We start from the raw sequence: 27483 nt of genomic DNA on the forward strand, positions 1-27483 counted from the left end.
CTACTGTTAATGGGGGAGGAACAATTCAGAAAAGGAGGGTGAGAATGCTTACACAACTTGAAGAATGTAATCAATGTCACTGAATTGCACATGTAGAAATGTTATTGGTGTATGTTTGCTGTGTATATTCTCAACAACAAAATACATTTTTTTAAAAAGTAAAAAAAAAAAATTATTTTCTAAAACTGAAAATAAACGCATCAGTACATATTTGAAAGAGCACTAAACTCAAGTTTAAGAACACCTAAGATTAAATTCCAGTGCTGCCTCTTACTGCATGCCTCTCTGGGCTTCCATTTCCTCATCTCTAAAGTAGGGAGACTGGATAATCTCTAGGGTCCCTGTGACTCTAACAGCCTATGATATATGATGGTGGTTTATGATTAGTGTTCAAAGCATTTAATCAGCTTCAGATTTTGTCTGTCTCTTTGGCATACATATTTGCCATCCTCATCCCAACTGCAGAGAAGCGATCAGCCCCATTTGCCTCAATTTTCCAAGACCAAGGTACTGGAAAATTAGCTACCCAGTCTGACAGCTGTGTTTCCTAATAAATGTTCTTCGAGGTACATTTTCTGCAGACTCAGAAATGCTGACTCTTCAGAGGTCCCATATCAGTGGGTGTTTGGCTCCATCCCACCTGTTTACCTCTTATGGATGAATGACATAAGATTGCTCTTTGTTTGTTTAGCCTTGGATGTAAAAGTCACAGTCAGCAGCACAACTTTGTGCACTGTGCCCAGAGGATGCATGTGACTAGATCCTTCCATTAAACAATTTTGACCCAGCCACTGGGCAGGATGATTCTGACGTCTCCACAGATTTAGAACTTTAATATGCACAGTTAGTCTGCAGTGACTTGTGACCATGCTGCTTAAATATAAGGACAATTCAAAGCATTGATGTGCTGGCATTGGCTCACACCAGCTCATGGGAAACCATTCATTAAATTATCAGGAATTTTGCCACCTGGCTGTTCAATGCAGCCATTATTAAAAAGTAAATCATACAGGCTTGTAACAAATAAATTATATTAAAAACTAAGGTGATATTCAAAATACATTGCTTTGTAATTATTTTACTCTACATTTTATCTATGTTCTTGAGGCTATTTACATCAATTATATCTTTATGGTAAAAATGCTATACGGTGATATATAAAGACTGCATGTCTCTTCCCAAGTTTACATTCAATGACCTCACACTGGTAGCTTAAAATATAAGCTGGTGGTGGTGCTACAGCACGAAGATCAGCAAATCCTACCAATCAGAGTTTGATGTATTGTTTTGTTGATGTCTAGACTTAAGAAATTAGTGGATAAAATGTCTGTAATGCAGATTAAACTTAAAAGTGTGTCATTGTATTGGGTCTGTAACTGTTACATTATGAATAGCACAAAAAATCAATGAAATGTTCTTCTAATATTCAAAAACTGTTATCTGATTCAACAAAAAAAGTCATTCACGTTATTCATGAATGAAGTTCCAACACACATCTTCATTGTTTCACTTTATCTTATTCTTTTGACATAATGGAAATATTGTCTGACGTTCATGTAGGAACTACATGCATTCTTCAGTTGCAACCATAGATTAGCTATGAATACAAGAGTTGGCAAAAGTCAATGAAAACATTCTGTGAGAACCAGTTGGCTATATAAAATTTAAAGCAAAGAGTATTGTATGTTTTATTATTGTTTGTAAACTGTGAGTTGTACATCCTTCATATCAGTAACATTTATAATAAACTTATTCGTGTTGTTAGATGCCATCGAGTCAATTTTGACTGATAGCGACCCTATATACAACAGAACAAAACACTGCCTGGTCTTGCGCCATCCTCACAATCATTGTTATGCTTAAGCTCATTGTTGCAGCCACTGTGTCAATCCATCTCCTTGAGAATCTTCTTTTTTTTTTTTGCTGATCCTCTACTTTACCAAGCATGATTTCCTTCTTCAGGGATTGATTCCTGCTGGCAACATGTTCAAAGTATGTGAGATGTAGACTCGTCACCATCCTTGCTTCCAAGCAGCAATCTGGTCGCACTTCTTCCAAGACAGACTTGTTCGTTCTTTTGGCAGTCCATGGTATATTCAATATTCTTCTCCAACACCACAATTCAAAGGAATCAACTCTTCTTTGGTCTTACTTATTCGTTGTCCAGCTTTAGCGTTCATAGGAGGCAATGGAAAACACTATGGCTTGGGTCAGGTGCACTTTAGTCTTCAAGGTGGTATCTTCGCTTTTCGACACTTTAAAAAAAGGTCTTCTGCGGCAGATTAGCAGTGCGTCTTTTGATTTCCTGACTGCTGCTTCCATGAGTGTTGATTGTGGATCCAGGTAAAATGAAATCCTTGACAACTTCAATCTTTTCTCCATTTATCATGATGCTGCTTATTGGTCCAGTTGTGAGGATTTTTGTTTTCTTAATGTTGAGGTGTAATCCATACTGAAGGCTGTGGTCTTTAACCTTCATCAGTAAATGCTTCAAGTCCGCTTCACTTTCAGGAAAAAAGGTTGTGTCATCTGCATAACACAGGTTGCTAATGAGCCTTCCTCCAATCCTGATGCCCCGTTCTTCTTCATATAGTCCAGCTTCTTGAATTATTTGCTCAGCATACAGATTGAATAGGTATGGTGAAACGATACAACCCTGATTCACACCTATCCTGACTTTAAACCACGCAGTATCCCCTTGTTCTGTTCGAATGACTGCCTCTTGCTCCCTGTACAGATTCCTCAGGAGCACAATTAAGTGCTCTGGAATTCCCATTCTCCACAATGTTATCCATAATTTGTTATGGTCCACACAGTCAGTTGCCTTTGCATAATCAATAAAACACAGGTAAACATCTTTCTGATATTCTCTGCTTTCAGCCAGGATCCATCTGACATCAGCAATGATATTCCTGGTTCCACGACCTCTTCTGAATCTGGCTTGATTTTCTGGCAGTTCCCTGTTGATATACTGCTGTAGCTACTTTTGAATGATCTTCAGCAAAATTTTACTTGCGTGTGAAATTAATGATATTGTTCTATAATTTCCACATTTGGTTGGATCACCTTTCTTGGGAATAGGCGTAAACATGTATCTCTTCCTGTTGGTTGGCCAGATAGCTGTCTTCCAAATTTCTTGGCATAAATGAATGAGCACTTCCAGCACTGCATTCTTTTGTTGAAACATCTCAATTGGTTTTCCATCAATTTCTGGAGCCTTGTTATTCGCCAGTGCCTTCAGTCAGCTTGGACTTGTTCCTTCAGTATAGGATCAGTTCCTGATCATATGCTACCTCCTGAAATGGTTGAACATCGACCAATTCTTTTTGGTATAATGACTCTGTGTATTCCTTCCATCTCCCTTTGATGCTGCCTGCATCATTTAATATTTTACCTGTAGAATCCTTCAATATTGCAACTCGAGCCTTGAATTTTTTCTTCAGTTCTTTCAGCTTGAGAAATGCCAAGCATGTTCTTCCCTTTTGGTTTTCTGTCTCTAGGTCTTTGCACATGTCATTATAATACTTTGTTTTCTTGATCCACCCTTTGAAATCTTCTGTTCAGCTCTTTTACTTCATCATTTCTTCCTTTCACTTTAGCTACTTGACGTTCAAGAGCAAGTCTCAGAGTCTCTTCTGACATCCATTTTGGCCTTTTGTTCTTTCTTGTCTTTTTAATGACCTCTTGCTTTCTTCATGTATGATGTCCTTGATGTCATTCCACAACATGTCTGGTCTTTGGTTATTTGTGTTCAACAAGTCAAATCTATTCTTGAGATGTTCTCTAAATTCAGATGGGATATACTTAATGTTGCACTTTGGCTCTTGTGGACTTGTTCTAATTTTATTCAGTTTCAACTTGAACTTGCATATGAGCAATTGATGGTCAGTTCTGCAGTTCGCCCTGGCTTTGTTCTGACTGATGATATTAAGCTTTTCCATCTTCTCTTTGCACAGATGTAGTCGATTTGATTCCCGTGTATGCCATCTGGCAAGGTCCACATGTATAGTTGCCGCTTATGTTGGTGAAGAAAGGTATTTGCAATGAAGAAGTCTTTGGTCTTGCAAAATTCTATCATGTGATTTCTGGCATCATTTCTATCACCAAGGCCATATTTTCAAACTATCCTTCTTTGTTTCCAAATTTCTCATTCCAGTCATATATGTGTGTGAAATTTTTTTTTTTTTTTTCTGGAGAGTTGATTGTTGAACATTTTCTAGCACACCACTGAGTCAAACCTCTGTCTCAGTAGTAATTGTCATTGTGTGGTGTGGAGTTGATTCTGACTCATAACTACCCTATATGACAGAATAGAACTGCCCCCATAGGGTTTTCTAGGTTGTAAGTATTCAGCTACAATGCTTGCTAATGGAAAGGTAGGCAGTTTGAATCCATCAGCAGTTCCTTGGAAACCCTATGTGGCAACTCTACTCTTTCCTATAGGGTTGCTATGAGTCAGAATTCACCCAGTGGCAACCAGGTAATCTTTAGCTGCTGCATTTTTAGTGGAAGCTCTCTGTCTGGCTTGTTTGCTGGGGCTAATGCAGGCTGTGTTCCAGAAAATTCTTTAAAAAAATTTTGTTTCTGCAGTACTATAATGACCCTGCTTTACCTCACCATATCTTGTTATTCTTTATTTTCATTGGGTCTGGGCTGTTGAAGGTGATTTTGATGTGCTATGTTAGAAGAACCCTGCCATTTCCTTTGTCTCACGTTTCCATGAGTAAAATGCTGCTAAGATACCTCCCTTCCTCCCTTCCCTGCCCCCTCCCCCCCCAACTGTCCTCTTATCTCACTCACTCCTCTTGTCAGATTGGTAAATTAGGAGGAGGAACTGAGTTTACCTACTTCATTATTGAGCCTAGAGGACACTAAGAATTTTGTGTGTTGAGTTTACAGCAACAAGCTCTGTCAGGGAGAGGCCTGCAGTTTGGGGTGTAAGTTCAATTTTGGGGTGAAGTGTTAGGAAGCTCTATGTGGCCACATAACTAAATGTATTTTATATAATCAGTTTTATCAGTGATAAAGCTGATATTCTGATCTCCAATTGTTCATTTGCTGGTGAGTTATAAACTGAGGAGGGAAAAACAAGGGTGTTAAACCCTGCATGCTGTGACAAGAAGGTACAATGGGTGGTGATCCTATTTTGTCATTTAATCTTTTGTAGGTCTCTTATATGGAAGATCATAGGTCAGCCTGGTTACAATTGCTCACCCATCCTCTATTTATCCCCACAATCTGGTTTTACCTGTTTTAATCTACCCAACTCCTGGGTAAAGTGGCCTTCTAAACAAATCCAGTGCTTTTTAATCTCCATCTCTACAGTCTTCAAGGTTCTGGTGAGAACTTTGCTTTGAATGCTGTCCTCATCTGGTGTCTTTCATTCTTTGTCTTGTCTTCCTTTGACTTTTGGCATCATACAGACCTGAAGGCAGGAATGTTGGCAGTGTGTCTGAATACTTAAAGGCATAAGGCTTCTCAAAGGCATTTCGGGGCTTCAGGGAGCCTAGCAGATCCATGAATCCTTGATGTCTCTGTGAACAGAATGAATGAATCATATGTGTGTGAATTGAACAAATGAAATGCTGTGCTTCCTTTGCAGGTGATACAAGCTTGCCATTCTTGTCCCAGAGCAATTGAAGTTGTAGTCAATGCCTATGAACACATCAAGTGGAATGTAAAGTGGAAAAGAGCCATCCCCGATGATGACTTAGAGGTAAATATGGTTTACTTATGATTGCACTATGAAGCACTTTCAGACTGTATTAGAAGTGCAGACAATCCTAACTAAAAAATTGTTTTGAGAATGCTTTTAAGACCTATTCAGATGCAATGTAAGAGTAAATAGGTGTGCTTCTAATATGTAGCATTTGGGAATGTCTTGGGGATTTCTCCATTTATGGGAGAGTTGAAGAATGGTATAAAGGTGGAAGTTTTATCTTCTTCTTATCAATTTAGGTGAATTAAATAATAATATTTGAGATTAACCATATAGCATTTTTACCAGAAGATTTAAGTGTTTAGTTTCATTTACTTTTAAATATCTCAAAGCCATTATTAGGTAGGAATTAGAGTATTTAAAACCCTGGGTGGTGCAAATGGTTTTCACTCGACTACTAACCTAAAAGTTGGCAGTTTGAACCCACCTAGTGGCACCACAAAAGATAGGTCTGGCAATCTGCTTCCATTAAGATTATAGCCAAGCAAACCCTATGGAACAGTTCTACTCCCTAACATGTGGGGTTGCCATGAGTCAGAATTAACTCAATGGCAACAGGTTTGGTTTGTTTTTTATGGGTCATACAGAAAACCACTGGCTAAGTTGAGTCCATAGTCCACATGTAGGCTTTGCTACCCTTGTAAAGCAGTGCTTCTCCCAAGCCTCCCGTACTTGGTTTTAGAAATGAAGGGTTGCCTCCAACACGTGGAGAGGTAGCCAACATAGAGTGCTAAGCTCACTGGGGTTGGAGGCTGTTGTCTTAGGTGCAGTTTTATTCTGCTACGTATTACCTATCTCACCCTAAAAAGTTACTTACCCTGCCTGACTTTCGTTAATTTTCAATTTTGAGGACTAAATATGTGAATGTCTGGGCCACACCAGGCACATACGGGTTATACAATAATACTTAGATTAATTTAAAATTGCTCTTTTGAACTTGAAAAGTTAGATGGGAAGCTTGGGAGCAGTGAGTTTTTGTTAATGGGGGAGGAACAATTCGGAAAAGAAGGATGAGAATGGTTGTACCGCTCGAAGAAAGTAATCAGTCACTGAACTGTACATGTAGAAATTGTTGAGCTGGTGTCTGTTTTGCTGTGTATATTTTCAACAACAATAAAAATAGTTAAAAAATAAAATGAAATTGCTCTTTTGGTTTTGAACCAGTCTAGGCCATTCACATAAATATATTTTGTCTCACTTCCTGGTTTCTGAATTGTAGTATAAAGTATTACTTCCCTTTCTCTTCTTCCATTCCACCTCTTCACCTCCCCAGTCTCAATTTCATGTTTAATTTTGTCTCATCACCAGACACCCTAGAAAGCTGCCACTATGCATAAAGTAGGGACTAAATGCATCCTTATTGATTTTTCTTGATGTAAACTGTGGGACCTTTCTAACAGCAACATGTCTTGCTTACCTTTTCAGAGATACTGGGATTTCTACCACTCTCTCTTCATGGTCTGCAGTAACTCTCCAAGGACTCTTATGCATTTATCAAGATGTGCCATTCGAAGAACGTTGCACAGCAGATGCCACAGAGCAATTCCTTTGCTTTCCCTTCCATTGTCATTGAAAAAGTACTTGCTTTTAGAGCCAGAGGGAATCATTTATTAAGCCTTATGAGACAAATTCCCAATCCTAGATATTTAAGTGGACTCACTGGGTAGACACAGTTTGCATAAATAAAATGGTACTTAGGTTGATTATAACACTTCAGGGATTTCAAAACACTTTACAAACACTATGTCATTAATCCTGGGGTACCATGGTGAGGGGAAATAAGCAAGACATAAAGTTAAGGGATTTTCGAAGACAAGAAAGTATCTGGAAGGTACAGCTATAACAATATTAACTAATAATTATAGCACTCTTACTAGATGCCTGATATATTTTTATAACATTTTCATATATTACCTTATTTTAAATGGGACCCAGGTTTTCTTACAACCAATCTCATCCTCTACCTTATCAGTAATAAGTTTACATTACCGTTCAGCTTGCAAAACAGCAAGCTTTGTGACCGGTCTCTTAAACTCTGTCTTCTCCACTTACGGTAAATTGCTAGTTATGCAAACTCTTACTCCCCAACCACTGTCATTAACTTATTTTAGTGACGAAAGCACATGAATAGAGTCAAAGCAAGGAGGTCTTTAAGACGAATTTGAAGTTAAAAAGAAAGACCAGTCCACTGAAGAGCCAAGAATGGACATTTCAACACACACTTATTGAGCCAGAGACTGGAGACACAAAGAGGAGTCGGATGTATCTCCCACCCTCCAGGAACTCACCATTTAGCAGAGGATCCAGACATACAAGCAGGGAACTGCGATGTGAAAGGACAGAGGAGAGGGTACAGGGGCACTCATTCTTAGCGCTTGGCTTTTGAGGTTGTGTTTCTGAGATGAAGTGTGATTTTTCTTTTAAACATGAAGACGAAGGGTGAGGGGATTGTGTCAAGTAGAGGGGTCTACTGCTGCTTTTAGGGTAAATGTGTTGATGCTAAATTTCTCCCAAAATCTAGATATTGTTTTATTTTAGTACTTTCCGTTTAGTGCTTCTCCAAGGAGCCCTGGTGGTGCAACGGTTAAGCACTCAGCTGCTAACTGAAAGGTTGGCAGTTAGAGCCTACCCAGTGGTTCTGAGGGAGAAAGACCTGGCGATCTGCTTCCATAAGATTACAGCCAAGAAAGCCTTACGGGACAGTTCTACTGTGTCACATGGGGTCACTGTGAGTCAGAATCGATTCCACAGCACCCAACAACAACAGCAACAGCCACAGTGCTTCCCCAGACTCCTTGAGAAAAACAGTGACCACTCAGTGCCCCCTCCCCCCCAATTACGTGACAAGTAAGCTTAAGAAAATGTGTGAAAGAAAGCTTGTAAAGACAAAGACTTAAGTTGATTTCTTTGGTCTTTTTATGTGACAGACTGACATTTCAGAGTATATTATTTAGTGAAGGCAAGGAGCACTTTGCTGGCTACAGGAAGAAAATAGAAAGACTGAAAATGGTAGAAGTTTGAGAAATTGGGAAAGATAAGTGTGTTAATCAGGCTTGCTAGTTAGGGGTTTGTGGAAAGAGAAATGTAGAAGATTAACCCCTGGACCTCATGGTTTATGAGGCCAACCTTGCTTCACCTTTTTGTTCTTGCTAACCGCTTTCAGGTAAACTCATTCCTCTTGGCATTGCTTTTAGAGGTTAAGGCAGAAGTCATTTGCCAGTTGTGGGCAAGTTTGTTTTATTTGTGTGTTTCTCCATCTTATTTAACTTCGGGTGCTTGAGTTTTGAATAGAGAAGATGTCAAATATTCCACTAGGCTGCAACAACTGTGTTTCTGAGTAAACTCTCTTACCCTGAGTGGCTTTAAGGAAGAATCAGATGGACACAATAATCTTTCTGGAGTATAAGTTTTACTAAAATGTTTTGGGGAAAATATTTTGTACTAAAACAAGACCTATATTATAGAACAGGATGCTGAATTTGTATGAGCATATAAAACAGGATTCTTAAAAAAAAAAACAAATTTTACTCCCGGCAAGTGGTGTTAGAACATGTCCTAGACCACTGGGAGGTGCAAGCTGCCCTCCACAGTTTCTCTGGAAAGTTCAAGATGCACTGATTTGGCACAAGTAAAACAGATGCTGAGGACAAAGGAAGAGGATATTCTTTGCATGGGGAAATGAAACTGTTTTCTCAGTTTGCTTGTTTCCGCTTAAATATTTTGTGTCAATCTAGTGTATAATACATGACTGTTTTGAATTGTTTATTCATGAATTTAAAGTTGCTTTTCCTTATCTTTGAACTTTTATTTAGAGGGCGTAAATAAAGCTCTTCTGTTTCCTTTCATCTCTGTGAATTGTTTATTAACCAGTAAGATTAGTTTACCTAACCTAACGTTGACTTTTCAGCAATTATACTGAAAAGCTCTACACAGTGACCTGCTGTCTTCAAAATTTAGAACGGAAAGGAGAACGAGGAGTTTTTCCTATAAACAAATACACCCGAAGCAGGCGGTCATGAAAGGGTTATTAACCATCCCGTAATAGTCGTTTTTCAGAAAGTCTACTCTTGCTACATTTTTGCTGCATTGCTACAGCACTTCACCATGATTGGTTGAATCCCCCGGTTTCTTCTTTTCTCCTGGCAGGAGGCGGAGGTGCAGGCATACGAACTCTGAATTCGCCCACTATAAGACCTTCTCTGGGTGGCAGTAGAGAGCAGTTACCATTTTAGGACCTTACCCAAAGACCTGTTCAGGAACAATTTGGTGTATGCCACTCGCGAACTGTGCACGCATTTTCCTATCACAAGACTGAAGATCCTCCCCTTGCTGCCAGTCCATATGTATGTCACTCCCTATAAAAGGAAAAAATCTGCTCTGGTTCACGGAGCAGGCAGCCTTAGGTCACAAGACCCTGCTTGTCTCCCAGTTTGCAAACTGCAAATAAACCTTTCTGTTTTTCCAACTCTGCGTCTGGCTGACTTCAGTTCTCTAGTCTGCTTGGCAAGAATCTGTTAGTTGATGGCTTCACACCTACTCCTCATTTATTGACTATCTTGCTATCTGATATTTTGCATTTGCAACAATAGTAAAAAAAAAAAACCTAATATCTGACTATTTTGGGTATTAATGATGTATGTCTGGCAGTAATGAATGCCAAGGTGCAAGGTCAGAGTAATGCTGTCTGTGCTGATTAATATTGTGTCATCTTGGCTGGGCCACGATTTTCAGTGTTTTGGCAGTTATGTAATGATGTAATTTGGCAGTTGTGTAATGATGTGGTCATGCTCCATTTTGGGATCTGATGTGGTCATCCTTCATTTGTGCATAATGCCAATTCACACATAATGACCTTGTCTTTGGAACCTAACCATGCCAATAAACGAAGAGTGGGTATGTTTTCAAAGAAAATTAAAGGGTAAATATGGCTGAAACACAAAACACAGGCTATTGCTATAGGAACAAGGGTGTTTTAACAATACTAAAGAAATTGTATTAAATCATTCACTTCCGCCTATCACCATCTTGGTATTCCTGGGTTTCTATTTTCCCTTTATTCTCACTTTCCACTCAACCCTGGGCAATAGCAACAGAAGATATTATACCCTCATGATGCCTTGTTACCTTCGGGGAGTACCTCCGGTAAACACGTATCTAATGGCCTGAAAAAAACTTCTCTCTTCTTTAAAGTGCGTGTGAGGAAGATCTTTGTCCTTCCGTTCTGAACCCAGTGGCTTGTGATAGAGAACACAGTAATATAAAGGTAATCTAAAGGATAAGAAAAGTAACAAACTGTTGCCAGTGGGTTATCAAGGTTGGCAAAAACAGCTAAGCCTCATATATTTATTACTCATCTGATTGCTGGTAAAGAACTCACCAGTTCGAAGCTGGCACACCTTCAAAACTTAAAAAAAAAAAAAAAAAACTATTATTCACTCATTTTCTTTGAAATGCAAACACCATAGCTGGTATCTGGAAGAAATTCATTGCCATTTTCTCTAGGCATATAAGCAGATCCATTGTAAAAGAATTTTTGAGAATTGAAACAAAGTTAAAAACAATACTAGAGATTTTCACAGATAGGGGAGCACACAGCCTATACCTAAACCATGTGTTCCAAAGAAATGTGGCAGCATCGGGGAGTCAGAGGGGAACAAAAGCAATCTGGGAAGTCTGGGCAATTTTAGGCTGGTTTTGCAGAAGTTCCTTAAAATGTCCTTAGAAATCCTTTCTTTTCTGAAATGTTGGTTTGCTTAAGATGACAAATGTTGTAGCTTTTCTTTCTTTCTTTTTTTTTTGGGTGGAGGTGTTCGTGCTTACTGATCAGAAGCAGATAAGCAGGCACCTACCTGTCTGGAAAGCAGGAGTTACAGAGCAGAACTGTTGATTACACGTAAACCTACCGAAACAAGCTAATTAGTATTTCTAAAATTCAGGTTACTTAACCTCTTAAACATTTGCTCTGTAAAACCAGGTAGTAGCTATGCTCTTCCAGCATGGCAAAAGGGATTCCATGTTGGTTTTAGCTTCCATAGCCACAGAATTCCAATCAAAAGTTAAGAGTTTAGGCTCTAGTACCTGTCTGTCTGTCTGGTCCCTGAGTGGCAAAAATGGTTTGCACTCCATTATTGACTGAAATGTTGGCACTTAGGACCCACCCAGCGACACTGTGGAAGAAACACCTGGTAATCTACTTCCATAAAGACTACAGCCAAAAAAAACACAACCCTATGGAGCAATTTTAATCTCTAGCATGCGGGGTTGCTATGAGTTGGAATTGACTTGACGACAATGAGTTTGAATCGTTTTGGTTTACCTGTCTGGATTCATATCCTGACTCCCACTCTTAACCCACAACATACAGAAAATGATACACCTACTCCATGCCTCAGTTTCCTTATCTGTAAAGTGGGAATAATGATAGTACTTACTTCATAGAGCATTTATAGGATTGTCTGGAGGGTTAAGTTGTAAATATGTAAAGCAGGTGGAACAAAGCATGACATTCAGTATCACAATCATTCTTATTCAGGGCTAGGCTTCTACCGGTGAGGTAACCTATCCTTAGTGTGAAGCTCTAGCCGTACGTAGGTGGTACATGATAGATTTATGCTTACTTAAGAAATATTTGTTGAGCTCCTGCTTCATGCCAGGCACTTTGCTGACAGTGGGGGAATCAATGAAGTAACAAGACAAAATATGTTCCTGACCTCTTAAGTTCGTATTTTGGGGGTGGGGGACAGAGAGAAAACGTATTGATTTGGACAATTAGCAAACAAATACTAAGATAAATGCCTAGCAAATTGGTTTATTTTTAAAACTCTTCCCTTTTCTAAGTGCATTTATCAAGCATGAAATGACTCCTTTTACTATCCCATGAAGGCTATTCGGGTCACTTGAAAATTTATCATGTGGACAGAGATCAACTGTTTGCATTGGGGAAAAGGGTGAGAAGAGATTAATTTTGTAGCAGGAGGAGTGTAGATTAGCCACTGAGATTCCTAGCAGTGCAGGTTGTTATACAGCAGAATGAATGAACAGGCAAGGCTGTAGAATTTCATTAACCTACTCCCTCACCTGCAGAAATTTATTCAGTATTACTACATGTATAGTTCTGTGGTAAAAGTGGAAAGAAGAAGGTGAGTGTTGACACCAAGCCACTGCAAAATTTCCTTTTTTACTAGCTCAATTTTTTTTTTTCAACAAAGAAGTAAGAATAAAAAATATGCTTTGGGCTTTTAAAAAAATTACATAGTATCTAACTGATAGTAACTCAGCCGGCCATAAAATAGTTGATTATAAATGATTTTCTGTTTTTTTTTTTTTTTATTTCAGTACTAAATTGCCTTAGTCTATGTTTGGTCACACCTGTCACCAAGGAGAGGCAATGCATGAAATATGTAAAAACGACATTCAAGAAGCACTTGCTTTTTTTTTTTTTTTCTTTTTAAGCAACACTAAGTAAAACTGTAGATTGTGCTTAAGTTGCTTCTTCACTAATTTGTTTTATTGGGAAACAATTATGCAAATACCTGCTAATCCAACCAAGGAAATAAAATGCTGATGCCACCTTGCACTTCCTAAATTAAAGACACCTGTTAATTAGTTCTTAGTACTTTTCAAGTAGAGAAGAATCGGTAAAATAGAACGACCATCATGGGAAGTTTAAGGTGACCTTAAAACTGTTGCTAATAAGTCAGTTCTGACTCATTATTGTGACCCTGTAGGACAGAGTATAGGGTTTCCAAGGCTGTAATTTTTACAGGGGCAGACTGCCACATCTTTCTCCCATGGAACGTCTAGTGGGCTCAAACTGCTGACCTTCCAGTTAGCAGCCGAGTGTTTCACCACTGCTCCTTTGAAGGTGATCTTAGATGTAGAGAAATGGTACTGGGGGCCTTCTCAAGGTCCAGGAGCTCACAAGGGAAGGTCTAGAGCCACAAGTGAAGACTTTTCCTCACTGTCCTGCTCCAGATTTGTGGGGAGCCTGAAAGTCAGGTTTTTGATCAAGAGGCAGTGGGAATCAATGAAGTTTACAAACTGTAGCAGAAACAAGACATACAAACTGGGCTACCCTTCTAAACACACTGTCTCTCCATCCTGCTCTGGTCCTTGGGAAGATGACTTCCATAGATTGCACAAACTGGGCTCCCTGCCTTCTGGCTTGCTGGTGGATTCAGCCGATAGAAAGACCAGGGCGGGTACTGAAGCGCAGAAGAAGACAGAGATTGGGACCTCTTTCTGGCTTCCTCCCTGGTGGGCCTACTTTTGATGGTGACTAAATTCCTCTATCAAGACCACAGCTGTTGCCAGGAACCCCCCTCCTAAACTACCCTTCTCTCTGGGTTATAGTAACTGCTCCCTCCACTTGTTGTTTTGGGTTTAGGGATAGTCAAGGCTTCCCTACCGCTGCCTTTGCTCCAATTGCTTCATTATTCCTTGGTGGTTTCCCCTTCTCTACTTATACCTTTATAAATAGTCCTTGATTACAATCCCTTCTACTACCTCTATTAAGTGTGCCATCCATTTCCTCTGTGGATTCTGACAGATTCATGTTGTTTTTTGTTGTTAATTGATGTCCAGTTGATTCTGACTCATGGTGGCCCCATCGTTACAATGTAGAACTGCTCCATAGGTTTTTGTTGGTTGTAATCTTAATGGAAACAGATCTTCAAGACTTTTCTTTTGCCCTACCACTGGGTGGGTTTGAAGTGCCAACCTTTAGGTTAGCATTGGGCACAAAGCATTTGTGTCTCCTAGGGACTTGTTGACAGATGCCAGACAAACATAAAACTGTGATAAGACAATGAGAGCCTGAACACTGGTACAGAGGGTAAGTGCTGTCAGGCTTGATAGAAGATAGAGATCACTGTGGACTGGAGTGGTTATGGAAGGCAAATTGCAGGCAGGTGTTCCTGAGCTGTGACCTGAGAAAAAGTGGGATTTGCACAACAGAGCAGTGTGTTTTTGTTAGTTGCCATCAAGTTAGCTCTGACTCATGGTGACCTTAAGTACAACAGAATGAAATTTCGCCCAGTCCTGAACCATCTTCATCATTGTAGGTTTGCTGGGGCCCATTGTTGCAACCATGGTGTATTTTGAGGGCCTTTGAACCTAGGGAACTCATCTGCCAGCACTATATCAGGCTACATTCTGTTGTGATCCATTGGATTTTCACTGACTAATTTTCAGAAGTAGATCACCAGGCCTTTCTTCCTAGCGCATTTTAGTTAGGAAGCTCTGCTGAAACCTGTCTACCACGGGTAAACCTGCTGATATCTGAAGTGCTGGTGGCATAGCTTCCGGCATCATAGCAGCATGCAAGCCATGTGTGGAGGAGAGCAGTGGGAGGGGGTAGCAATTAAGATAAGTGAGTAGCCACAGTGAAGGTTTGGCGCTGGAATGTACAATGAGAATTCACCACCGTTCATTAGACAAGTTTGACGAAAGTAGATGAAGGTTTGTTGTGGAGAACAGAGGATGAGGTTGAAAAGTTTGGGTGGGGCCAAATTATAAAAGGTCTTGAACCGTATGTGGAAGCACCATGAGGAACCAATGGGATTTTTATTTTTATCATAATTACTCTTATTCCAACTCTACTACTTTTACAGCAATAATAATTATGATACTACTATATAATATTTATAGGATCCTTTATTATTTTCAGAGAATCCTCATGATGTTTGATACCAAATAATTGCCTAGACCATCACCCTCAACTCTGCTTCCACGCACAAAAAAGATACAATTCTACATATTTTGATCTGAAAAAAAAAAAACTAAACATGACGTTAATTAACCTTTTTCTTCTCATATAGCCCTCAAATCATATGGAATGATTTAGTCTTGAACAAAAAAAAAAAGATTATAGACTAAAATTGTTTTCTTTCTTTTAAACAAAAGCTAAATTATGTTTTGTTTTGGTTTGCTTTTAATTGCCTAAAGGAAAGAAAGAATTTCTTCCAGGGTGTTAGAGAAGATAGAATAAAGGCAAATTTTCGAGTTCTGGGAAGGCCTATAGTTCTCTGCAGGGTGGGGTTCAAGTGATGAATTGCTTACAGAAGGACTGATGTAATTACAGTCCTTCAGGGGGCCCAGAGCTCCCAGTACTGCTGAAGGCAGAGGGGCAATGAATGAGCTCTCTTAGGATGATCCCTCAGGGAAAGTTTAGGCAGTAGCTAATATATTGTTTCTAAATAACTTTTGGCTAATTCCCAGGTAAAGATACAGACATAGGAACTGAAAAGCATTTGCTGCCATGTGTTTGCAATGCAGCGTGGCAGAAGGGAAAAAAAGATGAACTTTGGAATTCAATGATTGGGTTTTAATATTGATTGTGCCACTTAATGTCTGTGTGAACTTGGGTAAGTTTCTCAACTTGAGTGTCAATTTCTTTTTTTTCTTCCAAATACTATTATTTATTTATTTTACATTTTTGAAATAATCTCGAAGTTATAGAAAAGTTACAAATATAGTACAAAAATTTTTTCTTTCCTGAATCTCTTGAGAATAAGCTGTCAACATCTTCCATCATTCCCAAATGCTTAGTGTTTCTTTAAGTGAAAGTTTACAGTTCAAGTTAGTTTCTGACACAAAAATTTATACACACATTATCATGCGACACTAGCTGCCCTCCCTAAAACGTGACAGCACATTCTCCCTTTTTACCGTGAATTTCCCACGTCCATTCGACCAGCTCCTGTCCCTTTCTGCCCTCTCATCTCACCTCCAGACAGGAGCTCCCCATGTAGTTTCATGTATTTACTTGAGCTAAGAAGCACACTCTTCACAAGTATCATTTTATGTCTTATAGTCCGGTCTAATCTTCGTCTGAAGAGTTGGCTTTGGGAATGGTTTTAATTTTGGGCTAACAAAGATTTTGGGGGCAATGTCTTCTGGGTTCCCTCCAGTCTCAGTCAAGCCTTTAAGTCTGGTCTTTTCAGGTGAATTTTAGTTCTGCACCCCACTTTTCTCCTGCTTCATCAGGGACTCTCTGTTGTGTCCCCTGTCAGGGTAGTCATCAGTTGTAGTCTGTAGTCTCAGGCTGATGGAGTCTCTGGTTTATGTGGCCCTTTCTGTCTCTTGGGCTCATATTTTCCTTGTGTCTTTGGTGTTTTTCATTCTCCTTTTTTTTTTTTTTTTGCTCCAGTTGGGTTGGGGCCAATTGATGCCATCTTAGATGGCCACTCGATAGCTTTTAAGATCCTAGATGCCACTCACCAAAGTGGGATGCAGAACGTTTTCTTAACAAACTTTGTTATGCCAATTGACCTAGATGTCCTCTAAAACCGTGGTCCCCAGACCCCTGTCCCTCCAAGTGTTTGGTCGTAATCAAGAAACATCTTAGCTTTTGCTTTAGTCCAGCTGTGCTGACTTCACCCGTGTTGCGTGTTGTCCTTCTCTTCACCTGAGATAATTCTTGTCTACTCTCTAGTAGTGAATCCCCCTCCCCCTCCCTCCCCACCCTTGTAACCATCAAAGAATGTTTTCTTCTGTGTTTAAACCTTTTTTTGAGCTCTTATAATAGCGGTCTCATACAATATTTGTCGTTTTGCAACTGAGTAATTTCACTCAGCTTAATGTCTTCCAGATTCATCCATATTATGAGATGTTTTGGGGATTCATCGTTGTTCTTTATCGTTGCATAGTTTTCCATTGTGTGATATACTGTAACTTGTTTATCTATTCATCCATTGATGGGCACCTCGGTTGCTTCCATCTTTTTGCTATTGTGAACAGTGCTGCAATGAACATGGGTGTGCATATATCTATTTGTGTGACAGCTCTTATTTCTCTAGGATATATTCCAAGGAGTAGAACTGCCAGATTGTATGGTACTTCTATTTCTAGCTTTTTAAGGAAGTGCCAAATCGATTTCCTAAGCGGTTGTACCATTTTACATTCCCATCAGCAGTTTATAAGTGTTCCAGTCTCTCCACAACCTCTCCAACATTTATTATTTTTTGTTTTTGGGGTTAATACCAGTCTTGTTAGGGTGAGATGGTATCTCATTGTAGTTTTGATTTGCACTTGTGAGCATTTCCTCAGGTACCTGTTAGCTGCCTGAATGTTTTCTTTGGCGAAGTGACTGTTCATATCCTTTGCCCATTTTGTAATTGGATTTTTGTCTTTTTGGTGTTGACTTTTTGCAGTATCTTGTAGATTTTAGAGTTTAGATGCTGATCGGATTTGTCATAGCCAAAAACTTATTCCCAGTCTGTAGGTTGTCTTTTTATTCTCTTGGTGAAGTCTTTTGATGAGCATAAGTGTTTGATTTTTAGGAGCTCCCAGTTATCTAGTTTCTCTTCTGGTGTTTGTGCATTGTTAGTAATGTTTTGTATTTCCTTTATACCATGTATTAGGGCTCCTAGCATTGTCCTTACGTTTTCTTCCATGATCGTTGTCATTTTAGATTTTATATTTAGATCTTTGATCCGTTTGAGTTAGTTTTTTGTGCATGGTGTGAGGTATGGGTCTTGTTTCATTTTTTTGCAGATGGATATCCAGTTATGCCAGCGCCATTTGTTAAAGAGATTATCCTTCCTCCAATTAGTGGACTTTGGGCCTTTGTCAAACATCAGCTGTTCATAGGTGGATGAATTTATGTCTGGATTCTCAATTCTGTTCCATTGGTCTATGTATCTGTTATAGTACCGGTACCAGGCTGTTTTGACTACTGTGGCAGTAAAATAAGTTCTAAAATCAGATAGTGTGAGGTGTCTTACTTTGTTCTTCTTCAGTAATGCTTTACTTATCCAGGGCCTCTTCCCTTTCCACATGAAATTGGTGATTTGTTTCTCCATCTCATTAAAAAATGCCGTTAGAATTTGGATCAGGATTGCATTGTATCTGTAGATTGCTTTGGGTAGAATAGACATTTTCACAATGTCGAGTCATCCCATCCATGAGTAAGGTATGTTTTTCCACTTATGTGGGTCTCTTTTGGTTTCTTGCAGTAGTGTCTTGTAGTTTTCTTCGTATAGGTCTTTTACATCTCTGGTTAGATTTACTCCTAAGTATTTTATCTTCTTGGGGGCCCTTGTAAATGGTATTGATTTGGTGATTTCCTCTTTGAAGTTCTGTTTGTCGGCATATAGGAATTCAACTGATTTTTGTGTGTTTATTTTGTATTCTGATACTTTGCTGAACTCTTCTATTAGTTCTGGGAAACCCTGGTGGTGTAGTGGTTAAGAGCTATGACTGCTAACCAAAAGGTCAGCAGTTCACATCCACCAGACGGTCCCTGGAAACCCTACAGGGAAGTTCTACTCTGTCCTATAGGGTCGCTATGAATTGGAATCGACTCGAAGGCAACGGGCTTGGCTTGGGCTCTATTATTTCCAGTAGTTTCCTTGTGAATTCTTTGGGGTTTTCTGTGTATAAGATCATATCATCTGCAAATAGAGATATTTTAGTCCTTCCTTACCAATTCGGATTCCCTTTATTTCTTTTTCTGCCTAATTGCTCAGGCTAGGACCTCCAGCACAATGTTGAATAAGAGTGGTAATAAAGGGCATCCTTGTTTGGTTTCCATTCTAAAGGGAAATGTTTTCAGACTCCATTTAGGATGATGGCGGCTGTTGGCTTTGTATAAATGCCCTTTATTTTGAGGAATTTTTCTTCTATTCCTATTTTGCTGAGAGTTTTTATCATGAATGGGTGTTGGACTTTGTCAAATGCCTTTTCTGCATCAATTGATAAGCTCATGTGGTTTTTGTCTTTTGTTTTATTTATGTGATGAATTACATTGATTGTTTTTCTAGTGATGAACCATCCCTGCATGCCTGGTATGAATCCCTCTTGGTCATGGTGAATTATTTTTTTGATACATTGTTGAATTCTATTGGCTAGAATTTTGTTGAGGATTTTTGCCTCTATGTTCATGAGGGACATATCTGTAATTTTCTTTTTTTTTTTGGAGTCTTTATCTGGTTTTAGTATCAGGGTTATGCTGGGTTCATAGAATGAGTTTGAGAGTATCATATCCTTGTCTATGCTCTGAAATACCGTTAGTTGCAGTGGTGTTAAATTTTCTTTGACACTTTGGTAGAATTGCCTAGTGAAATGGTGAGGGCCAGGGCTTGCTTTTATTTGAGAGTTTTTAAATTATCTTTTCAATCTCTTCTTTTGTTATATATTCATTTAGTTACTCTACCTCTGTTTATGTTTAGGTGGGTAGTGTGTTTCTAGAAATTTGTCCATTTCCTCTAGGTTTTCAAATTCGTTAGAGTACAGTTTTTCATAGTATTCTGTTATGATTCTTTTAATTTCAGTTGGGTCTGTTGTGCTATGACCCATCTTGTTTCTTATTTGGGTTATTTGCTTCCTCCCCTGTTTTTCTTTTGTCACTTTGGCCAGTGCTTTATTGATTTTGCTGATCTTTTCAAAGAGCCAGCTTTTGGTCTTGTTAACTCTTTCAATAGTTTTTCTATTCTCTATTTCATTTAATTCTGCTCTGATTTTCATTATTTGCTTTCTTCTGGTGCCCAAGGACTTCTTTTGCTGCTCTCTATTTGTTTGAGCTGTAGGGTTAATGTTTTGATTTTGGCCCTTTCTTCTTTTTGAATGTGTGAATTTATTACTATCAATTAACCTCTGAGCACTGCTTTTGCTGTGTTCCAAAGGTTCTGGCAGGATGTGCTTTCATTCTCATTCGATCCTGTGAATTTCTTTATTCCATCCTTCGTTTCTCCTATAACCCAGTAGTTTTTGAACAAGATGTTGTTCAGTTTCCATGTGTTTGATTTTTTTTTCCTTGCTTTTTCTGTTATTTATTTCTACTTTTATGACTTTCTGGTTAGAAAAGATGCTTTGTAATATTTCAATGCTTTGGATTCTGTTATGTCTTACTTTATGGCCTAATATGTGGTCTATTCTGGAGAATGGCTGCTGTTGGGTGGAGTGTTCTGTATATGTCTAAGAAGTCAAGCTGATTGATTTTGGCATTTAGATCTTCTGTGTCTTTACTGAGCTACTTTCTGAATTTTCTGTCCTTCACCAAAAGTGGTGTGTTCAAGTCTCCTACTATTATTGTGGAGCTTCTATGTCTCTTTTAAATGCGGTTAGAATTTGTTTTATGTATTTTGGAACCCTGTAATTGGGTGTGTAAATATTTATTATGGTTATGTCCTCTTGGTGTATTGACTCTTTAATCATTATATAGTGCCCTTCCTTATCCTTTGTGGTAGATTCTTGGCTGGCAATTTTTTTCTTCAAGGCTTTATAATATGTCATCCCATCTCCTTCTTGCCTGCATGGTTTCTGCTGAGTAGTCCGAGCTTAGTCTTATTGACACTCCTTTGTAAATGACTTTTTGTTTATACCTAGGTGCTCTTAAAATTCTTTCTTTATCTTTGGTTTTGGCAAGTTTGATTATAATATGTCTTGGTGACTTTTTGGGGGATCTGCCTTGTATGGGGTTCGATGAACATCTTGAATAGATATCTTCTCATCTTTCGTGATATCAGGGAAGTTTTCTGCTAACAAATCTTCAACTATTCTCTCTGTATTTTCTATTACTCCCCCCCATTCTGGTACCCCAATCACTCATAGGTTATTCTTCTTGATAGAGTTCCACATAATTATTAGGGCTTCTTCTTTTTTTAAATTTTTTTTTGTGATTTTTCCACAAATATGTTGGTGTGAAGTGCTTTACCTTCAGTCTCACTAATTCTGACTTCCATTTCCTCAATTCTGCTCCTGTGACTTTCTATTGAGTTGTCTAATTCTGAAATTTTATTGTTAATCTTCTGGATTTCTCTTTGCTATCTCTCTATGGATCCTTGCAGCCTGTTAAATTTATCATTATGCTCTTCTATAATCTTAAGCTCCTCTATTGCTATATCTGTGTGTTCTTTGGCTTGTCCTGCCTTTTACCTGATCTCTTGAAGAGTTCTGTATATTAATCTTTTGTATTCTACCTCCAGTAATTCCAGGAAGTTCTCTTCCTCTGGAAGATTTCTTTATTCTTTGTTTTGTATGCCTGCCGAGGCCATCATTGTCTGCCTCTTTATGTGATTTGATATTGACTGTTGTCTCCGAGTCATCAATAAGTTGCTATATTTATTTATTTTATGTTTGCTTACTGTGTCCTAGCTTCTTGTTTTGTTTTATTGTGATATGCCCAAGTAGCTAGTTTGATTATTGGAGTCTTTGAAGCTCTCACATCCTGTCACTGGGTGGTTAAATCTGCTACTAGGTATGTAAGCCCAGGAGTCTGTTTACTTTTCTTGCATGGATTCAGCTCAGTTGTCCAGGTAGTTGTTCACCAAGTATATGGTGCAGGCTCTCAGCTACAGTCCTAGATAGGCAGGGGTGATTGATGCAGAGGCTCAGGTATCTGTCTGCAGTAGGGGGCCATGCATTGAGCAAGGCGGGGAGCTGACAGCTGCCTCTGAGTGTCTGTGAGGAAAATGTGTCCCTTTTTCCTAGAGTGTGTAGGTGGGTGTGTTTTGCAAGTGAGCTATGGGCACCCAGTGCTGTTGGCTGTAAAGACTGGGAGGCACCACTTATTCTTAGGCCCTTTTCACGGGTGGGTAGGTGGCAAGGCTAAATCCACCACTCCCCAGGCCCCTGACGTGAGTAGCTGAAGACCCTGCTTGATATGCAGAGAGGTGTGAAACGTCAGGAACTTGGCTCTCAACCATATAGTTGGTACAGTTGAAGTTAGGCTTCAGGTATATACCCTGTTTTACTGTACTAATGAAGGCCTACACTGTTGAAGTGGTCCACACAGGTCTATGCAGGGGTAAAAGGAATTCAGAATCCATGATCCCCTTATGCCTGTGCTTAGGCAAAGGAGCTGTGCCTGCCCTGAATTCCCAGCTTAGGGGAATTGACAGATTATTTTTTCCTGTTTGTTAGTTTGTTGCCTCTGCAAGGCTGGGAGAATGGCTTAGTGAGCTTAACAGGTCCTACTTCTGGCCCAGGGGACACGGCAATCTCTGAAGCTGGCCCGGGACCCAGTGCAGAGTGTGGGGGTGGGGGGACTGGTAAATGGGAGAGAGGTTTTTCCCAAAGAGGTGTTTTTTGATCTGCATGGCAGGTTAGATGCATGTACTTATCTTTTGCCGACTGAGCACTGTTTTTCCCTGGTTCTGGAGGCTTGAGTAAACTCTCTGCCACTCGGTCTCTTGCAATGTGGAAAACACAACCCAAGTGCCACTTTTTGCCTTACCACTCACACCAGCCAACCTGGCCTGCAGGGTGCTGGTTCTGCTGGGTCAGTTCTGGCAAGTCCTTGCTGCTTCTAACCATCTCTCCCTCCTCCTGCCACTCAGTCCAACTCCACAACTTTGCCTTTGATGTTCGGGGCTCCTAGATTACCATATATAATTGATTCACTTGTTTTTTCGGGTCTTTGTTGTAAAAGGGACCACAAGAAACATCTGACTACTCTGCCACCTTGGCCCTACCTCCTTGAATGACAATTTCTTTATTTGGAAAATAGCAATTAAATGCCTAACTTACAGGGTTCTCATAAATGATTCATGAAAATTGTCTAATGCAGCATCTTGCATGTAGTTTAATCCTAATAAATACTCAGATCATATACACTTCTGCTCTACAGGGAGTGGTGGGAGAATTAGGTAGACTATGCTGGAGGACACATTGAGTTTCTAAGATGTTCAGGTACACAGGGCAGAGACCTGACGAGCAATTTTTGTTGCATTTTAATTGCAAGATTTTCCTTCATTACAAACTCACCCTCTGAAGCAAACTATTCCAAGCCAACTTTGTTATTGGTTCTCTGCTCATGGTAGTTTGCCCTGAAGGGGACAGTATAGGAGAACTTTCTCTCTACCATGAGCCAGAGCTCTGGAATTACTAGTAGCTCTCAATTCTGAAATGCAGCTCTATAGAAAATTAAACCTGAAAGTTCGAGAAAGGCAAACAGATATTCTGTAGCAACTTTCTCTAAATTGTATACAATTTCGAGGGAATCTGCTCTTCCTCTCATTGGAAAGAGGTCTGGGAATCAGGGAGAAATCTTGGAACCACAGATTTGTATTCTGTGAATATAATCTATGTATGTATGATAGGGGAAAACAAGACATTGCCGCTAATTTCTCTCTGTATAGCACTGAAGTAAACTATTAGTAATTTCATTCATTTAATTTCCCTTCTTTCTTGCTTCCCTTGCTTATTCCCTTCCTTCTGTTCTTCCCTCACCCTCCTTCCATGTTTGTTTCTAGCCCTCATTCTTGAGTGCATTTTTGGCCCTTGTTTGCTTTGCCAAGATCTCAGTGTAAGCAGCCAGAGGCCTTGTTGGAGCATTCCTGGGGAATATCAACTGACTGAACCTGTGTCTTCCGCAAAATTTTGCTTTGAATGCATGAAATTTACACTCCAGTCATCCAGAGCCTGGAAAATCACGTGCTTCTTTCTCCCTCTCTAATCCTTTGATTCTTTTTTCCAATCCGAAGCCCACAGTTATGGCTTATCTATTCTTTCTAGCAACAGATCACAGCTGGAAGATTAGAGCCAAGATAGAAGGAAAAACTACCAAGGAGGTAATGAGGAGAAAATCCTCCAACGGAGTCAGGTACGTTCTGTCTGCCTGGGTAATACTAGGGAAGAGGCCCTATCATCCAGCTGATCTGACTTACAACCCTCCCACAGACTGCTGCACCAAGAGTCAGGCAGTTCCACCAGTAAGGTCACAAGGTGCTCCCTTTAGCAAATGCACAAAAGATTTGTTGCTGAGATAATAAAGCAGAATAGTTGACCACACAGACAAATGGTTTCAGGCATGTTGTAGTTCTAATTCCTCCCAGTCTCTTACTCCCTGAGACTCAGTCTCTATCTTTGTAGTAAGGGGCAATAACAGCGTCATTGCAGAATCTTTTGGGGATTAAATAAAATAATATCTTCAGTGTGTTTAGTATAATAGAGTTATTAATATTATTACAGTCCTACCCTGTTTGAATTTTCTTGCTGAATTCTAGATTTCTTCTAAGTGACTTATGCAGACCTCACTTATGCCAGGAAAGGTTAGACATACATACATCTAGCAAACATATATGAGTACACTCTATGGATGTATTTATCCTATGACTCCATCAGTATGTGCTGTAGCACGCAAGAGGAAACCTGTCCATATGTAGATGTTAGCCATATCTAAACAAATCAATGTAGGCATTCTATCAAAATGTTGTTATTTAAATTGGTTTTCAATAGTCCTTAAATACTTTTTATGCATTGGAAGAGGGCTGCTTGACCCACTTCAACATATGCTGCTGCTATATGTATTGCTTACTTTCCTTATTGAGATAGTGCACATCATTGAAAGTTGAGCTCTCCTGGGATAGTAAACTTATGGCAAATCATTTTCCACACCTATGACGAGTAATAAAAACCAGTCATAATATTCATTCATATTGAACCCAGACTCAGCCTCAAAATCCTCCTCAACACTATGGGCTAGACTGCTGCTGTCAATTGTTTGGAGTTGATAGGCAGGATGAAATCTATTTGTCATTGAGTTCTATTCTTAAAGCTCTCACATGCTCATAGTAAGTCATTATGTAAATAAAAAGCAAGAAGGAATTACGCATTATGATTACTGACTTTTTTTTCTAGGTATAGAATTTTGACACTTATTCAACAAATATTTGGTGAGTTGGACCCCGTACCTGATATTGGGGATTCAATGGTGAATAACAACAGATAAGGTCCTTGACCTCGTGGGAAACAATTAGGCCTCTGTCTCACACACAAGGGGCTGCACATTAGAACGCCTGGGGAGCTTTAAAAATGCTACTGTCCACTCCTCACCTTCCCCTCTCAAAGCTTTAACAAGGTAATTGGGTAAGTGACTCACTTTTTGTACCCAAAACCAAACCCACCGCTGTCCAGTCGACTCTGACTCATAGCGACCCATGTTGTAAATGTCTGTTTCCCATACTAAGCTGTAACCTCCCTAATTGGAGGAAGTATAATCTATTCAATTTTTTTAAATTTTACATACAGTGAAATACATGACCTTTAAGTATGTAATTCAACAAATTTTTACAAGATATACATCCAGTCAAGAAAACAAACAACAAAAAATCTATTATCCCAGGAGGTTCCATTCTGCCTCTTCCCAGTAAAGCCTTACCTTCCACAGAAACCACGATACTACTTCTTTCACCATAAGTTAGTTTTACTTGTTTGTGAAGTTCACAGAATTGGAATTATACAGTATGTACTCTTTTCGTGTCTGGTTTCTTTCTCTTAACATAATATTTTGGAGATCCATCCGTGTTTCTGCAAGTTGCAGTTGTTTGCCTCTCTTTACTGCTTAGTAGTGTTTCATGTATGAACAACAACAACAAAAAAATGTACCATAATATGTGTATCCATTTTCCTGTTTATGGACATTTCAGTTTTTTTCTAGTTTTTGGTATTAACAGACAAACCTACTTAGACATTCTTTTCCAAGTCTGTTTTTTTTTTTTATTAACTTTTATTGAGCTTCAAGTGAACGTTTACAAATCAAGTCAGACTGTCACATATAAGTTTATATACACCTTACTCTGTACTCCCACTTGCTCTCCCCCTAATGAGTCAGCCCTTCCAGTCTCTCCTTTCATGACATTTTTGCCAGCTTCCAACTCTCTCTATCCTCCCATCCCCCCTCCAGACAGGAGATGCCAACACAGTCTCAAGTGTCCACCTGATATAATTAGCTCACTCCTCATCAGCATCTCTCTCCTACCCACTGTCCAGTCCCTTTCATGTGTGATGAGTTGTCTTCGGGAATGGTTCCTGTCCTGTTCCAACAGAAGGTTTGGGGACCATGACCGCCGGGATTCCTCTAGTCTCAGTCAGACCATTAAGTATGGTCTTTTTATGAGAATTTGGGGTCTGCATCCCACTGATCTCATGCTCCCTCAGGGGTTCTCTCTTGTGCTCCCTGTCAGGGCAGTCATCAGTTGTGGCCGGGCACCATGTAGTTCTTCTGGTCTCAGGATGATGTAAGTCTCTGGTTCATGTGGCCCTTTCTGTCTCTTGGGCTCTTAGTTATCGTGTGACCTTGGTGTTCTTCATTCTCCTTTGTTCCAGGTGGGTTGAGACCAATTGATGCATCTTAGATGGCTGCTTGTTAGCATTTAAGACCCCAGACGCCACATTTCAAAGTGGGATGCAGAATGTTTTCATAATAGAATTATTTTACCAATTGTCCAAGTCTGTTTTTGGACACATGTTTTCATTTCCCTTGAGTAAACATCTCAGTGGAAGTTATAGGTCAGACAGCAGTCATACATTTAACTCAGTAAGTAAACAGCAAGACCATATGAAGAGAGATGTGTTGGGAGTGGTTAAAGAAGTGCTGGATGTATTAGAAGAGGAAGGAATCTCACTAGTTTTTATTTCCAAAAGTTCAACTACAGACCCTAATATTTATAGACCTGCCTTGCCGCCAAGATTAGACCTGTAATGATGAAACCTTATGATCTCCAATAGTCTGTCCCTAAGATGTTGTTGTGTTGATGTTGTGAGCCTTTGAGTCGATTCTGACTCATACCCACCCTACATGACAGAGTAGAACTGCCCCCATAGGGTTTCTTGGGCTGTTATATTTATGGGAGCAGATCACCAGGTCTTTTCTCCCACAGAGCAACTGCCAAACTTTCATTTAGCAGTTGGGTGGTCAACCATTGTGCCACTAGGGGTCCTTGTCCCTAAGATAACTTCAATACATGGGCTGCTGTTTGCTATTAGAATCAAAGATAGGTGGATGGAGGGTGCCTCCCCAGAGAGGCTAGGAACTCACTGTC

At 39.5% G+C, this 27483-nt stretch overlaps 1 protein-coding gene across 1 annotated transcript in view; it reads left to right on the top strand.

Annotated features, from left to right (window-relative positions):
- ASB4 (ankyrin repeat and SOCS box containing 4) overlaps positions 1-7339 on the top strand; it is a 70337-nt gene extending 62998 nt beyond the window's left edge. The window contains exons 4-5 of the mRNA XM_003407129.2: positions 5603-5716; positions 7145-7339. Coding sequence (XP_003407177.1) covers positions 5603-5716; positions 7145-7333 — 303 coding nt within the window. The 3' untranslated portion in view covers positions 7334-7339. The remainder of the gene's footprint in view (positions 1-5602; positions 5717-7144) is intronic.
- Positions 7340-27483: the final 20144 nt, after the last annotated feature.

The sequence above is a fragment of the Loxodonta africana genome, chromosome 8 (assembly GCF_030014295.1).
Source record: "Loxodonta africana isolate mLoxAfr1 chromosome 8, mLoxAfr1.hap2, whole genome shotgun sequence".
NCBI classification, from domain to species: domain Eukaryota; kingdom Metazoa; phylum Chordata; class Mammalia; order Proboscidea; family Elephantidae; genus Loxodonta; species Loxodonta africana.